Genomic DNA, 17937 nt, shown 5'->3' on the forward strand with positions numbered 1-17937 from the left:
ATATCTGACGCCTTGTGCAGGTGTTTGTTATAGGATCTAGTTCGGTGAAATCAGACTCCAGTGTTTTCAATCACAGGTCCGCCTCCTCTGTTCTGCATTTTGCCCTGATTCTACAAAGTTAAATTTATACTGATAACCTGGGATAATACAATTAAAATTATGCAGTTCTTTTACTGCTCAGTTCTAGCTGATGTTTTTAGTGAGGAGTACAAGTGAAGTCCTAGAGCACTGCATGATAAAAATAATCTTTTTTATTTACAGATGCACATCCGCCCTAATATTCACAACAAAAACACACGGAGTGGTTTTACTTATAGAACACTCTGGCTAGAATCAGGTAAAAACATCACTGAAACCTGTAGATTATAAAAACATGGATGAAGGACAAGTCTACACGTATGAACTCTGGTTTTCTCTCTCAACACTGTAACACAATGTGGATTAACAGACAGGGAGATCAAATGTTCACTCGTGGACTCAATGAATACATTCAGGCGTAAAGATGGCAGAGTTTTGTTTCGTCACTCTCAGAGAAAATAGATTGGCAGCTCCTACTGAAAATATCTGCTCTGGTTCTCTATCTCATTCATGTTTTGTGCTGCTGGCTTGTGATGGACCACAGTTATTCTCTGCCATCCACTGAGCCGACCTTGGAGTGAGTCCGAACCATGTAGAGATGCACCGCTTAGCTCCGTCCACCTCTGCTGCTAGGCTTTATTCAGCAGAATCTACATAAGGTGTATTTGCCACCACTTATGAAGAATTCCACCTAATGAGGAACAACAGTGGCCTTCCTCAATGGTAATGAAAGAAATCGCAGATTGCATTGCAAGTAGTTTGAGGAGATGAGCCGTACATTTCTGTGCATTGTCTTTTCTTATTGTTTTGATATCAAGAGTTGGGGATGAGATTCCTTAAATATTTTCTTGTCTGTGGTTTTGGTTCAATCGTCTTATCATGTTTTAATACTGATAACTGATCCCCCTTTCATTTTACCTTCAACTCAATTTCAAAAGCTTTTATTTGTCCATTAGGAACTTCATTTTTGTAGAAGCATCGGCCTGTTTAAGTTATGGTGTAGTTGTATGTTTATTTAATCTATTTATTTATTTATTTGTTTGTTTGTTTGTTTGTTTGTTTGTTACAAGGGACAATGCACATTAATGAACATGGACATGTAAATGTGCCAGATTGTAGCCATAGGCTAATCTCCATCAGTTATTCCTGGCAGGTTGATGGTTTATACAACAAAGAGTCTATTAAAAATCTACATAGAAATCAGACAGCACCAAAACCAGACAACATAGTACAATAAACTACCAAAATATATAATATAATAGACCCAAACATAACAATACAGTAGGTTGCTGCATGACCTTAGCTCAAGACAGACCAGGAATAAAGTGACGATTGCAGTTAACATGTATAAGGCAGACGATGAAGTGCTGTAGTGCTAAAGTGCAAGTGTGCTGATAAATTGCACATGATCATGAGTGTGCTGAAAGAAGAAATTGCACATTGCCCTTGGCCTGGTTAGTTAAAGTGCTAATATTATTGCACATAGTTAGCATTAACAGCTGTGTTTATGTATAGATGCTACTACCTCCTTGCTTTATCATGACTTTTACCATAGCGCTGTAAGACGTTCTCCAGTTTGTCTGCAGACATAGACTCTGCTAACCTGACATGCCAGATAGATTTTTTTCACACATCCATCTGGTAAACCTCCCATAGACGGTGTTTGGGAAAGGGTAGTGCCTTTGAAAAAAACCTCGGAGGGGGATTGTATGAAAGTTCTGTCACATCTTTACGGGCCAATCAGAGCAACTAAACACGTGACGTAGCCGCTACAGAGGAGTAAACTGCATAGAGAACTTCATAACAAGAACCATGGCAGCTATAGACATGTCAGTACACGACTTTTGTTGTTTTTGAAGAAAAAAAAAACTCACTGCTCTTCTTTGTTCTTTTAACAAAGAAATGTTGTCAAGTTCTGATAAAACTGGCGTTTTAGCAGCATCCACGCTGATCTCTTCCTCCATAATTGCACCGGCCTCTTGTTCCTGCTTGTTTACGTCCGACTCCACCGCGCCTGAAAGTACTGCCCCTCGTCACTGATTGGTCCTGTCACTTTCTAACCGGGCCCAAACGGTTCAGGTGGGAGCTTTGAATGATGGATTCGCCAGTGAGAAACACGGAAACGGGCGTGTCCATCTGCTTTGCAAGGTTAAGACTGCCATTTGAACCAGATAGTTCGGACTTGCCTCCATCAGTCCTGAGAACTTGTTTCCAGTCACCTTAGGTCCAGTTTTTCATGTTTCTTTTCCTTGTTCCTTGGATGAAGTAGGTTTTTTGTTTCTTTTTTTGCAGATACACAACTCTTCAGACCACTTTGTCAAACATCTTTTCACAGTTGTCAGAGATGTGGGTTTTGACCTTGTCACGTTGATTTCCTTCCTTATTTTTGGGGCTGTTTTTGGCCGATCTCTCTTACTGGTGACACTGATACCATTATCCTCTGCTTTTGTAGTAACCCTCTTTCTTCCAGACCTTTCTCTATCATCATTAATTTTCTTTTTTCTGGCCTCTTCAGGGTGGACACCTTTAGCCTTTTGGCAATTTCTCTTTCAGTGTATTGGTCTTTCCTCAGTATACAAATCTGTGCTCTTGTTTCTTTACTCAGCTGTTTCTTTCTAGACATTTCTGTGGTTGTTTGTCAGAGATATGGTCACAGTTGAGAGTTATTGGGGTTTTTGTATACAAACTCTCTAAAGCCAAAGAGCTAACGTGGCAAGTCAGCATTTACATGTGAGGATCTTACTCATCACTGTGAATATTTATAGTGCATTACACTACTTTTCATGTAATTGTCAGTATTAGAACAGCTTCATCTGATGATGGAGTGTTGCTGATCTGAGTCCTGTATACTCGGTGGGACAGTCTCTCATCAGAATGCAACATATCATGGCACCATCAATCTGACTGTCCCTCACCCCCCAGCAGCCTCGACCATGTGTCCATCATCCACAATCTCCACCTCTCCTCCACTCCAGCCCAGCTGCATTCCAAGCTTTTGTGTGTGCTGTCCCCTTGGAACTTTAGGAGATGTGGATGAGGGGGTGGGACTGGATAAGAGGGGAGAAAGACTGACGGAGCAGTGTGGTATTGAGCGAGAGAATGGGACCAGAAGAAAACGATGCACCGGGAGCTTAAAGAGATGGCAGAAGGAGGAGGAAGTAAGATAAGGGGGAGTTGTGTGGGGGTCTCATTAGATTATGCTGCTCCCCAGGGGAACAGTCATTATTGATGGATTGATTGTAGGCCCCTCCCCATCCGCTCACGTCCCTTGCTATTGGCGGCCATTGATCTGGTGTCTCTCTGGGATATGATGGCTAGTGCATATTTAATTAGCCTTCAATTACAAATAATCAACATTCAGACAGGGGCTTTAAAGCAAAGCTTAGCTTCAGCAGCAAAGGTTAAATGACATTTTTCCTTCTCATCCTGAGGGACAGGAGGATCTGGTTTTATCAGCCAAAATTAAGCATTTCTGCTTAAACCAAATGTGACTTGTGTAATACTCCTATATCTGCTTACAAAATAAGGAAAGTGTAATGTAGTTTTTTGTTTATTTTTATTGTAAAACAAGCATGAGGCTTCAGCCAACTTAATAACTGCAATAAATAGTTTGAAAAATGTGACTTGTGACTAAAATCCCTTTATGGCCCTACTCCTCAGATGCTGAATGAACGTCCAGGATGAGTATTGATCGAGTCTTGGTGGCCTTTAGCCCTTCGGTGCTTCTCCTGGCTCTGTTTAGGAAGAGAGGAGCTCTCTGGGGTGTTGAGCCCAACCTAAGCTTCCCTGGCAGCACATGCATATGGATGGCTTGTTTGTCATTCATGCTCTTTTCTCATTAATGAGATGTGTGTGTTTGGAAGAGGAGGGAGAATGCCTCTTTAACTGTGTGATCAATGTATTTGTCCTCCCAGTCTCATTTCATTGTCAGCCTTCACCACTCACATCAGGATTAAATGTAGTCACAGGTTATGAAATTAACAGGTCCTTATTAGACTCGGTCTGATTGTAATACATATCAGAAATATGTCCAATACTGCTTAAAATGCACCGAGTTTATGCACCAATCCGATACCATTTGGTAACTTTATATTAAGCTTTGTTTCACCATGCTCAGTGTTAGCACTATAAACCAGAAATCAATTCTTCACTGCAGGAAAACACTGCAAGCATGAGCTACCATTTTAGAGCAGCGAAGAAGACCCAAAGGAGCCACTGCAGCAGCAAAGAATGATGGCTGCATGACAGTTTTTCTCTGAACGTTATCGTTAAAATGCCTTCTAGACCGGCGCTGTTGTGCACGACAAGAAGTGGCACAGATATCAAAAGTTAGATAACTTTCGATGCAGCCTCTTACTTGTTTTTCCTCTTGAAGCTAGCCGTTGTTCCTTCCCTTTGACACTGTTGATGCCTTTGGGGCAGCATTTTCAGCGAGCCTGGAGCTCGTGTGACTTTTCAGGACTCTAATGATTAAATCAACACCAGTAAACCCGATATAGACCGTCTTTTTATCCATTTTAATCCAATTATGATCAGCTATTACTGCCAGCTCGAATGCTAACCGCCATATTGTTTCCCCTTTGTGAGGGTCTGCCAGCCAATGGCAGGCATTTGATGCAGCCCTCTATGTTATTACTGTTGAAATATTAAGGGGTAAACGCAATAATCAGCAGAAAAACAACTTTAGGGTCACAGAGATGCTGTGTGTTATTCTATTTGTTGAATCAAATGTAGCAGTGTTAATTTTGACAGAACTTTTTATTTTAGTTTTAGTTATAGTCTTTTGCCAAAAATATCTTTCAGTTTTAGTCTTAATTTAGGCATCTAAATTGTTTTAGTTTTACTCTAGTTTTAGTTGACAAAACTTCCCAACATTTAGTTGACTAAATTTACAGTAAATTTAGTAGACTGATTGGATCTCTCCCCAACTTACCCCGCCACCACGCAGCTAAGGCAGTTGTGATTGGACCTCCCCCGTATCTCATCCCACCTTTCCACACAGCCAAAGTAGCTGTGATTGGATATACGCCTAACTTGCCTCTACTTTCTACATGACGAAATTAGGTCTGATTGGATAAAGTCTCTGTCAAACATTTTCGTCTCGTTTTTATTTGTTGACCAAAATGTCAGTTAGCCTAATTTCGTTTTAGTTTTTGTCCATGTGCACTTGTTTTTATTAGTTACTGTCTAGTTTTGTTCAGAGGAAAAAAGGCTATTAACAAAAACTAGAATGAAAATAATTAGTCAGCAAAATTAACACTGAAATGTAGGTCAAAAATAATTTGCACACTGGTATCAGATCAGTACTCAGTATCGGCTGATACCCAACACCTTGGTATCAGGAAGGAAAAATGGTATTGGAACATCTTTAGTCCTTATAAACATCTACTTGGGTGAATTTTGGGGAAACTTTGGTGTTGTTGTGATTGCATTTGGTCAGTTGCGGACGCAGCAAAACTTTCATATGTATACGTCTAGCTTTTCTCAGTTTTCGCCTTGGCGTTACGCGGAGCTTCCATCATTCTGAACTCAAAACTAACTCGCCCACCCACCTCTCTGTTTTTCAGGTATTTCTCTTCTTCTGTGAAACCTGCTCTGTGCCTATCTGCAGGGAGTGCAGCGTGGGCCGTCATATGGGTCACACCTTTGTTTACCTACAAGACGCCGTACAGGACTGCAGGGCCATCACCATCCAGCTGTTGTCGGATGCACAGCAGGGGCGGCAGGCAGTGCAGGTGAGACACATTCTCAGGTCTAAGTGGAAGATGCTGTTCAGGGCCTTGGAAGTTCTTTTTTGTATCCACCCTAACATGTTGTCTGATTTGCTTTGAGTGTTCTTTGGTCTTCATGGTGTAATGGTAGCTAGGAATACTGATTAATTGGGGACTTCACTACTAGCACCAGTTGCCTGGGCTTCTGTTGAATTATCACTTTAAAGAGGGTAAATATTTATGCAGCCACTTTTTTACCTTACATATTTTTATTTAACTGACATTACTTTGTAGAAATCTATTTCCACTTTGACATTAAAGAGGTGTTTTTGTACTATTTTTGTCCAAAAAGTGAAATTTTATAGACCATGAATGATGATAAAATCATTCAAAGGGTACAACATCCAACAGGGTTACTTTTTCTAGGCTATGCATGATTCTGTCACTTGATTGGTTGAGCTGCAAGCAAGACTCTTCAGGAAAACAGGAAACACTCCTTTAAGTTTTACTCGATGAAAATGTTCAATAAGTTTTTCAAGACTGCAGAAAAATTTGAATTTGTCTCTTCTTCACAATTCTGCAGTCCTACAAAAAGAGCAACCTTTATGAAGGTCAAACTTCACAAACCCACACTTACGTATCTCTCTCCTGGAGACATAAAGGAGGAGCCGAGGAGAGCATCTGCACCTCTGCATCGTTCCTCAGCACAAAGCATCCGACTGTTAGAGATGACCAGCCTGAATATGTTTGAGAGTGACCAGTCCCGGCCTGCTGGGAAGCCTGGGGTTAGAGGTGTCCAGCTGGCCCTGAAGGGGGGTGGGTCACATGGGGTGAGGTCTGGTGGGGGCAGGGCTGAAGGTCAAAGGGGAGGAGGAGTGGAGAGGAGGCTTGGGGGGAGGGTGAATGAGATATTTAAAGGATTTCAGAGAAAGGAAAACTCCTCTCCTCTGTTAAAGAAGTGGAACACTCTGCCCTCCCCCTATTCAGTCACTCCCCCGCTCTCCCCACCTCCTTTTTACTCTCACCCTCCCACAAACACTCACACTGCCTCTTTTCATTTACGTAATCATACATTTGTGGCCTCCCCTGTGAGTCCAGCTACTACAGAACAAGTGAGGAAGTGATGATAGGGTTTTATTAATGTCCTTTAACAGGATTGGTTTGATAATGAGCTGAAACAATTTTTTAATTAGTGAGCAACTGGCAGTAAATACCCATGCATGCTATTTTCACATTAGATTAAATAAAGTCAGTGATTTGTCATAGAAATAGTGGTTTTCTGGCAGCTTCGCGATGCTTTTAACAGAGGCATAATGCATTTAGCCAAATACAAAACAACCACAGGCTAACATGCTGTAAGAACCGATGCAAAAGTGCCGCTGGTTGACAGGAAATGTTTACCATGGCCACCTTTGTGCATTAGCTACTGTTTCAGATAAGATAATAAGATAATACTTTATTGTCCGATTGCTCGGAAATTTGTCTTGCATCACCAGCTCATCCAACACCAACTGCTACATTGTAAATTAAGAAAGTCTCGTATGCATCCTTTGTGGAATTTGAAGTATGAAATTTTGAATTCTTAATGTTGATGAACAGTTTGAGGTTGATTACCACACTCTGGAGAGCGCACAAATGTCTACAAACTTTAAACCATAGAAGTCCACCATCCCGCCGGTGTGACGTCATCATATGCTACATTTTGTTCTGTGTGGGAAGTTTTAATTTTAGGACTCTTTCAGTTTTTGTTTGAGATCAATAGGCCAGTAAGAACAGGAAGTATGATAATTTAAATTTGATTAAAAAAATACATTTTACACATGGGGTACACGTGGGATGCAGTGTTCCACACTTTTTTTTTTTTAATAACTTTTCATAACTCTTACATCATTTTTTAAAAAGGAAAATATCCCCTCATTTGTACCATCAGCTGATCATTTGTTCTGCAAAAATGCAGTCCATGAATTTTAATTCTTTAAAATAATTCTGTCCATAAGACATTGTACACTGGAACAATAAAACAATGGAGAAAACGCACATGTATATATGTTTATTTTTCTGCACTTAGCTTGCTCACTTAAACATTTTTGTTTGTTTAATTTGCTCCGCTTGGAAATCCCTCACTGTCTTGGAATGCAAAGAATGCCACGCTGTTCTTTGTATACTCAAGTACACAATTTTAAACTTCAGCATTGTTTAGTGGATGAGAACACCTAAAAATACACATATATTCTATGTTAAAGTCATTGTTTTTTAAGCTTTATAATCTGTTCTTATTTTGGTGTGTTTTTTGTAGGTCCTATATCTAATACAGTACATTAAAGTCAGAATAATTTCAGTTGAGTTGAGATTGTGCTGAAAGCATGATACCAAACATGAGCATGTAAACATTTTCAAGGGGTTTATATTCTTAAAAGTGTTAACAAAATGTCAAAAATAGCTGTGGACTTCTATGGGTTAATGACTGTTTCATTATACTTCATGTGGTAGTTTGGTTGAAGGATGATGGTCACTGTGGATGTGGTGGAAAACAGCATCACCAAAGTCATTGCTGTACATCATCAGAGAACTCTAACCTTGCAAAGCAGATGGATGTGCCTGTTTCTGTGTTTCTCACTGGTGAATCCATCTTGCAAAGCTCCCGTCTGAACCGTTTGAGCCCGGTTAGAAAGTGACAGGACCAATCAGCTATGAGGGACAGTACTTTCAGGTGCGGCAGAGTTGTGACGTGAGCAAGCAGCAACAAGAGGCCAATGCAATTATGGCAGAAGAGATCAGTGTGGATGCTGCTAAAGCACCAGTTTTATCAGAACTTGACGACATTTCTTTGTTTAAAGAAGAACAAAGAACAGCAGTGAGTTGTTTTCTTTTCAAAAACCATAAAAGTCGAGTACTGACATGTCCACAGTTGCCATGGTTCGCGTTATTCCTCGGCAGTTGCACACCTTGGTCGCGGCTACGCCACATGTTTTGTTCATCCAATCACACTCCATTTTTAAAAAAAATCCTCTGCCCTTTTCCAAACGCTTAGTATTGAAGGTTTTTTTGTGTGAAACAAATCCGTCTGGCGTGTCAGGTTAAGAGAGGTCTGCATACAGTAAACTTGTTTATGTATCTGTTTCAAACAATAGCAATGCCTTCTTAAATTTGCTTTTCGCATAGTTTTTGTTATGAATTTTTCAAGGCAACTCATTTCAAATCCAGTTAAAAATGCAGTTTTAATTGTATTATTTGACCACTTGAGAGTGAAGTAATAATTTATAAAAGAGTCAACATTAAGCACCGTTTCCCAAGTGTTGCTAACTTTAACTTCGCTTGCACCTCTGGCCTTTGTATGGTTCTGCTGAATGTGGTTAGACTTTCACATACTTTGTTTAAATGCATGACAGGAGCTACATTTAACTTTTCTCCATTTTTTAGATCATAACTTCACCAAACTATGATGCAACTATCAGAAGCTATCAATGCTATACTTTCACTGTTTGCATCAAATCATTGAGGCTGCATGGAAGAGGCCACTAGCTGGAGCTGCAGTGGCTCCTCTCCTCTCGTTGTTACAGCCTACCAGTATGTACAGGGATACTACTGGTTTAAGCATTGGCAGAAATTTAGATATCATATGTGCTAATGATATTAAGCATCCCTAATCTTTTGAGTTCTACAGTCACGCTGTGCTCTAGGAGGTTGAGTTTTTTCATTATTTTTCAAAATAATATGTTTTAAAAAATTCATTTTAAAGAGAGTTTAACATATAGATAAGAATAAATACATGTTACATGAAGTATTGTCTGTATTTCTTGTTGGTTTTGTGTTTAATCAGTTTTAAGGGGAACAGGATTTTAAGCCCAGTGTTGTCTAATGGACCTGTAAGGTAGAGGAGTGTTACGACTTTGTTGAGCTCTCCTGAAACATGAAACACGAGCTGTTCCACTCAGGTCATGTGACGTGTTGGCATGTATCTCCTCAGCAGAGCCTGCTTCTCCACATATTGTTCTTGAAAATGATGGCTACTCATGCCAACCAAGGTGCTCTTCAAATTCCCTGATATTCCAACAGGAAGAAGCTCAGTGAAAACAGAGTTTCAAATTAAAACCAGGAACATGCCCTTGTTTTCCACTAAAAGAGAAGCTCCAGGATCCATTCTGCTGAGTCACACGAAACAACGCCCACCATCTGGCTGTGTGTTGTGGTTGGAGCGTGTTTGTCCATTTGGTCCCAGGTCACCATGGGAGTAAATGCTGACGCCAGATAATATGTAAAAACACACACACACACACACAAACACACGCTCCTATCCCCTGAGGTAGGAAATTTCCGCCCACTCCACACCCATTATCATCCCTGACCTGTAACCCTGGGCTTGTGACCTCCTGGTTGGCCAGAGCTCTATAGCTCTGTGCTTTGATTGGTCAGTCCGGCCCTCTTTGTGTTCTAGGTTGTTCTCTTCAGGGAATAGTGAGGGAATAAAGGAAAAAAGCAGGGATGGAGGTAAAATGATGAAGAAGATGATGAATTCAGTTGGGCCGGATAGAGAGACAGGTACCAAGCATGCTCCATCTGCTGAAGTCCATCAAAAAAAAAAAAAGAACAATAAAGAAGCCATAAATGAGTAGAATGATAAATCAAGAACACAAAAATACCATCCTCTAATAACGGAGTACAGAGGACGATTGGATGGCGGAGCATGTTTCCTTCGGCCTCCTTCCTTTTTAATGGAGAACAGTCCTTCCTGATTCCTTCTCGCCTGCCGTCTCCCTCTCTGGGGGCCTGATTTAGCTGACCCTTTAGCTGCCCATCTCAAATGGCCAGGCAAAAGAGAAAAAGGACCCTGCTGCCAGGCTTTGTTCTTGCAGGGCTGCAGTAGGGGGTGGAGGATATGTGTCTTAAGACAGGGGTTGCAGATCATGACCTGTAGAGGTTTAGGCGACCTTTGATCCGTATGGCTGATATCACAAAGGAAGCCTTATCCCACCTCCCCTTCATTCCTGTGAGGTCCAGTCCGCCCCATGACCTCACAGAAAACACCAGAGGAAAAGGAAAATGTGCAATTAGCCCAAACATTGAGCTGTAAATTAAAATAGAGAACTTTTTAAAGGACTCTCTAAAGCTAAAACCCTGTAGTAGCCTTTAAGTTTGTTTATATGTTAATGCGAGGCAGTTAATCGAGTTTTAATAGATCCTTACAAGATTTAAAGAAACCAACAAATCGAAGGTCAAAGAGGAAGCATTTCTAGGTGGTTTGACTCAGCAGGGGATTTGCTTTTCTACCACAACCGAGCTACCCATTTGAGGATGCGTCTAGAGCTGATGATGCTCATAGATCTCATCCACAGTCTGATCTCTTCACTATCTGATCTGATTGACTTTACATCATTTTAGAGCAAATATCAAACTGTGGATTTACAGCGACGTTCACCACTCGTTTCTCATTCTCTCTCTCTTTCTTTCTTTCCGAGATCAATAAACAAACAATAATTCACACGTATCATTAAAAACAGAGATTTTTCCTGCATAGAAGTTAAAGAACAGTCTTCTGATCATTGATTTATGGGTCTGTAGGAAGCAGAAATTGAACACACTCATACTTTTGGATTGGGCAATAGGAATGTCATGCCTCGCTAGCGCCAGTTAATAAATTAAAAATCGTCTCTATCATGGGCTAAATGTTTCAGAATCTCCAGCATTTTATTTGTAAGAAGTCTAGAATTTATTTGTGTATAAGAGGGGGAAAGGGTCAAACTTTTGTTATGAGTAAGCGCGGAAAATTTGTGATCCTCTGCGCCTGGTCCGTCCTGATTTCACTCGTCAGTGTGAGAACTCAGGCCTAGTGTGACTATCAGACCGTAGTACAAGCACGTATGTCTGGAGTTTTGGTCCTGTTCCGTAAACGTTTCAGTCTCACAGTGAATGCTGACATTAGACCACCACTGTTGGGCTGCATCGCGCTGTTGCCCCACAGCAAGAAGGTTCCTGCGTCACTTCCCGGGTATTCCCAGTCCAGGGTGTACCCCAATTCTTGCCCAATGACAGCTGGGATAGGCTCCAGCCCCCCACGACCCTTAACGGGATTAGCGGTGTAGAAAATGGACGGATGGATGGATGTTACAAAGTTGTAGTCAGTCTGAGCAGAGGCAGAGATAAAACATATTTCCCCATGGGCTGAAAATTTATCAGGGGGTGCGATATAAGGAGCAGAAGGGAAGATTGCACTCAGCAGGACCTTTCTGGCATGGCCAAAAAGGAAATCAGCATGGCTTTGACTGGCTCGGTGTGGCCAAATGTCCTATAAGGACACATTCACACCAGAGCTGTTTGGTCTGTTTTAAACAAACTCTGGTTCGTTTCCCCGGATAGTCTGGTTCGTTTCGAGTGGTGTGAAAGCTCACACGAACTCTGGTGCGGACCAAGCAAGCGGACTCTGGTCCGCTTGAAACAGGGGGTCTCAGTCCGCTTCCTAATGAACCCTGATGCGGTTCACTGGAGGTGTGAAAGCAAAGCAGACCAACTTGTGAACCTAAGGCAGGAAGAGGGATAAACCGTAATGATATACGGATTTATGTGATTTAATACGTTCAAATATGTCAAATGTAACATTGTAACATTGTAAACACATGTCGGTATCTCGCTTAGCGTCTGTGTATCCATGGCAACACGTTGTAGTCCATGCTGATTTATTCGTCTCCTGTAAAGGACAACATGCTGGACAGCTCACCACCTTGCCAGCTGCTCATAATGCCGAAATGCAAGAGCAGAAACCACAAGACAGCGTAAATTCTGTATTTTCATTGTTTATGTTGAAGAAAAGACCGGCAGAAGGAGTTTCGTCTTCTTCTACACCTTCTTTTCTTCTTGGTCGCCGTTTGTGATGACAGTGCCCCTAGTGGACAGAGGTTGTAGGTGTTCAGACGGTTTGATCCGTTTGACCAAGACAGCAGTGTGAATGTGAACCAAACCAAAGGAAAGATGTTGCCATTTCTGTTCCAAAACGGACCGAGTCCCTGGACTATCAGGTGTGAAAACGACCTAAGAGGGGGTTGCAAGATGCCTTCCAAAAAACAATGAATATTTTAAATGGACTTCAATTGTATATTTTACCCATTTTTATAGAAATATAAGCAGAAAATTATTTAAATTCAGAATCAAAGCATGTCCATTCCAGAGATTTATGCTGAAGTCAAAGCAAAGTTAAAAAAAAAATTCGTACTATATTTGTTGGCATGTGACGTTTTGTTTTTTGATGCGCACAGCTGCGTTCAACTATGCCTCAACCACCTTTAGAAACCATGGGGTCCCGGTCTCTGGCACCGTTATTTTGGGGGTCAGGGGCTGAAAAGGTCAGGAACCCCTGAACATGAATGTTTGTGTGGACGGATGATGAGATAGGGTTTCTACCCCACGTGACTCTAAGATCCTTGAAGGGGACATATTTTACCCCTTTAAGACAAGTTTATATTGGTCTCAGAGGTCCCAAAAACATGCCTGTGAATGTTGTTGCTGGAAGATTTCTGCATGTCTAAAGACCCCTCTGTTTCAGCCCTGCTCAGAACGAGCTGTTTCTGTGTCTTTAAATGTTAATGAGCTGTCAGACTCCACCCCTTGGCCAAGCCCCTCTCAGGAAATGGATGTGGCTTAATGGATGAGGAGGGCGGAATTTTCTTCTAAGCGGGGTTTGGCCAACTGAACCTGGGGACGGGGCTAACTTCCCACATGACATCATGAGGGGAAAATCTGAAAACGGGTTGTTTTAGCACACATTTTCTGAAAGGTGGAGAAGTTGGGGGGGGGGGGTTGTTCTGGTACTTTAGGGGATTGTGGACAGGCCAGGGGCACATGTTTTTGTTAGAAAAGCCAGAAAAAGTGATTTTTTTTTTCATAATATATTCCCTTTATTGCAAAGAGAGTAATTTCAAGAAAATGTCAACTCAGGAAGTTTTGAATGGTTTGCACTATAGAACGGAAACATTGATTTTACAATTCATAGTTTAAGACCTTTTCTCAGAACACAACAAACCCATCACTTTTGAGGATGTTAGGTGCCCTTAGATGCTGAGAAAAGCTGTACTTGTGTTTTTTCCATTAAAGAGACTTTGGATATCAGGAGTAGGTAGGTGTCTGTCCAAACAGGATGTGTCATTTTGAGCAGTGTGAAGTGGCTTCCTATTCCTGACCTGTGTTTCCTTTTCCTCTCTGCAGCAGCCACTAAATATTACAGAGGAACAGATTTTTAAAAAAACAGGGCAGGTGTAGGTCGGTCATTTTCCAGGAAGGTGTAACATCCAGTGTCCTTTCTTTTATTGTTTCCTCATCCTCCTCCTCATCCTGTTTCCTATATCAGTAATAAAAGACTTGGCAGATTGATGCATGTAGACAGGTACTTTGTCCCGCTAGAGAGCGGGGGCTTCTAATGTGTGTCATGTTTTAGTTTCACTGTTTGCCTCACAGTATTACAGGGTAATTTTAATCTTGGTGTTCAGTTGAGTTCTTTGTAAACTCGCTGTGGGTACGATGTTATATCCCATTATTTAGACCCCATCCCTGTGTTTGTTTCCTCAGCTGAGCATGGAGAAAGTCCAGGCCATGGCAGAACAAGTGGAGATCAAAGCCAAGGTGGTTCAGAGCGAAGTGAAGGCCCTCGTCCTCAGACACAAGAAAGCGCTGGAGGAGAGGGAGTGTGAACTACTGTGGAAGGTGAGACTTTGAGTCTGATTTGCACAATTCAACGAGGATGAGGTTGTTCCAGATTTATGAGAAATTTCAAAGTTTCGGACATGAATCTTGCCAGTGATTGGCATCTATCCTTCCTCCGTCTTTTCTCTTGCATGTGAGCAGGCCTGAGTACGTTGCTATGGTTACTGTGTTGGTTGAAACTGTCTTATGCCCCCTCCCCACCTGTTCTATCAAAATTAAATTTATCTATGAATATTACAAAATCACTCCATCTTTCTTGGCTTTGTTGCCTGAATGTTTTTGACACAAAACATGTGCAACACCAATTATAGTTAACAATTCTTGCAAGTGCACCGAACAAAACTAAGCCCGCGTATCTGGGGTCGCGGTGGCAGCAGGCTAAAGCAAGTCCACCCAGACATCTCTCTCCCAGCAACATTTTCCAACTCCCCCTGGTTAATTCCAAGGCGTTCCCAGGCCAGATGAGATATATAATCCCTCCAGTGAGTTCTGAATCTACCCCGGGGTCTCCTTCCAGTAGCCGGAAAACCTTCACAGGGAGGCGACCAGGAGGCATCTTGATCAGATTCCCCAACCACCTCAACCTGGCTCCTTTTAACGTGAAAGAGCAGCAACTCTTTGAGATCCTTCTGGATGTCCACTCTCCCTATCTGAGCCCAGACACCCTCTGGAATCTCATTTAGATTGCTTGAACACGCCATCTCATTCTTTCAGTCATTACCCAGAGTTCACGACCATAGGTGAGGGTTGGGACAAAAATCCACCGGTAATCTGAGAGCTCAGCTCCCTCTTCACCATGACAGTTCGGTACAACGTCTGCAATACCGCAAGTGCTGCACTAATCCGCCTGCCAATCTCGCCATCCCGTCTACCCTCACTCGTGAACAAGACCCCGAGGTACTTGAACTCCCTCACTTGGGGCAAAGACTCACTCCCCACCCGGAGGGAGTAACCCACCGTTTTCTGGAAGAGAACCAAGGCCTCTGACTTGGAGGTGCTGACCCGCATCCTGACTGCTTCGCACTCAGCTACAAACCGTCCCAGTGCCTGCTGGAGGCAGAAGAGGCCAACAGAACCACTGACCATGTACAGACTCAGTGATCTGAACGTAGATGCAGGTAAACACAGTCACACCTGGATACCTAGAGAGGGCCGACTGTATCACCTTTGCACACAGAACCAGGAAGAAACAGAAACCCACTTCCTGCTGCACTGCAGTGAATATGAACACATCAGAACAGAATGCATTTATCAAATCAAACAAAGCGTTCCTCACTTTCATTCTCTATAGCATGAAATTAAAATAACGTACATATTCGGAGAACAAAGAGTCGTCTGCATATATATATATATACAGTGCTTAACAAATATATTAGACCACTTTAACCCTAACCGAAGTAAGGTTTGTGCCACAGCTGTCCTAAATTAACAGCATTGGTAATTACAAAAATCATTTTGATGTTTCTGCAATGGTTAATACACCAATATGTATTGCTCTTTAACCCAAATGATATTTTTAAGGCTGAAATAGAATTATTATTGTTATCCATGAATTTTCAAATTTACTGATTTACAAAAAAACTGAAAAAATAGTACAGCACAGTAATATTTCTTGATTAATGTGTCAAATTATAGTTATTTATATTTTTCTGTTATTTACTGAACAGAAAAATGAGTTTTAGTGGTTGAATGTTATGCTTGATTCATTTCTGACTTCTCAGAGAAGCCCAGTGAGCCGGCTCAAATTTGGGTATAAAAAGGTGAATTCAGTTTGAAATTCCTCATTCCTGTTCAAAATGGTAAAACGTGGAGAGCTGACTGAAAATGAAAGAGTCTGCATTAAAGCACTTCATGATGCTGGATGGTCTCTGAGACAAATATGACAGGTGGTCTAATACATTTGTTAAGCGCTGTACATATAAAATAATCTAGAGTTGGTACTTTTTTCTGCTGTTATGTTTTTGTATACAGATAGTCTGTGCAGGCCTTCTAGGGTTAAGGTTACTCAGAGAATTAGTGGGGTTTGGGATTGAAGAAAGTCTTACTCCATGGTTAAACCCATGCTCCTTGATCCCTAACCCTAAAATGAAGAAAACCCTTAAAGAGGGAGACTGTACAGTGCACATTACATGCAATAGTACTAGTCACGCCTCTTAAGCATGCACAAAAACATGGGTATTATATCAGCTATGAGAACAACCAGATACTTCTATACGTACTCATGCTGTGGTGCAAATCTTGGGCATGAAAAAACAAAACCATTAATTTAGCCGACCCCCTGCTGGTCTACCTCAACTCTTACTTCTCAACCTTCCTGGAAGCGGGCTCAGTGACATCGTAAAAAACCAGGCTGTGTCCTGCTGCCTCAGATCTTCCAGCTCGTGTGTGTGCATGTGTGTGCGTGCAGGTCAAAGTGTCACAAGATGGTTTTCACTTACTCATGTTCCCCCTTTAATCCTTTTTACACTGCTACAGGACTCACTCTGTATCCCTGACCCGATAAAGTCATTACAGGCAACCACAGCACACCCACAGACAGAAACAGACTCACAGTTACTAAAGTTTCCTGAATATAAACAATCTGCTTCTTTGTGATAGCTGGCTATGCTAATTCCTCTCTGTGTAGTTTGTCAATAAGAGGAGGGGGGAATGACTTATTTCAGACAAAGCAGTTGAGTAGACGTAGTTTAAAGATGCTAATCAGCTCTGTCTAACTATCAGATGACAAGGCAGGGTGATACGGCCTAAAATTTATTTCAGGTAATGCTTTTGCTTGCATATTGAGGTGCTACAGCCCCCCTTCTCGCCCTAAAACAAGCCTGTAATCTTAACATCAGCTCACGTCGGGGCATGTCTCCCTGTGTCAATTTTAGTTTAACTTTCAGCTATGGGATATACCTAATGTTAGCACTTCTAAATGCATCAGTGATGATGAAACAAAAAACCCATTTTATGGCAAAATAGAAGTAACCAATTTGCAATACGAGTCAAAATCATCAGAATTAGACACTTTTAAAGAATTTTTCAGCCCTTATTTATGAATAAAATAAAGTCAAGGAGTAATCAATATCAAATTGCAATTGCAATAATGGGGAAAAAACAATCTCCATTAGATTATTTTCCCAAATCATTCAGCCCTAGTATAAAGTTGAAATTAAAAGTTGCAGGGTCGAAGTCATGCTTGAACTGCTTGCATGCAATCCTCTTAGACATTGCACTTTCTTTACCTGCTATGTACCTTCTGCATGCTCTGGCGTCTCTGCCTCCCCTGCTTAGGTGTGGTTGACTCACAAGCTGTGTTGAAAAACCTCCAAGTCATACAAGACAAATCCGCCAGCACTTCCTGTTCTACAAGGAAGCATTGATGACGCCTTGTGACCCGCCTCTGCGCTGTGATGGAGGAATTCATTGCTGTTGGTTGTAAAAGAGCTAAATGTGACCCACAGGCAAAAAGCTGTGA

At 41.6% G+C, this 17937-nt stretch overlaps 1 protein-coding gene across 1 annotated transcript in view; it reads left to right on the plus strand.

Annotated features, from left to right (window-relative positions):
- trim71 (tripartite motif containing 71, E3 ubiquitin protein ligase) overlaps nt 1-17937 on the plus strand; it is a 51163-nt gene that overhangs the window by 21629 nt on the left and 11597 nt on the right. The window contains exons 2-3 of the mRNA XM_041809065.1: nt 5646-5813; nt 14343-14477. Coding sequence (XP_041664999.1) covers nt 5646-5813; nt 14343-14477 — 303 coding nt within the window. The remainder of the gene's footprint in view (nt 1-5645; nt 5814-14342; nt 14478-17937) is intronic.

Source organism: Cheilinus undulatus, linkage group 16, assembly GCF_018320785.1.
Source record: "Cheilinus undulatus linkage group 16, ASM1832078v1, whole genome shotgun sequence".
NCBI classification, from domain to species: domain Eukaryota; kingdom Metazoa; phylum Chordata; class Actinopteri; order Labriformes; family Labridae; genus Cheilinus; species Cheilinus undulatus.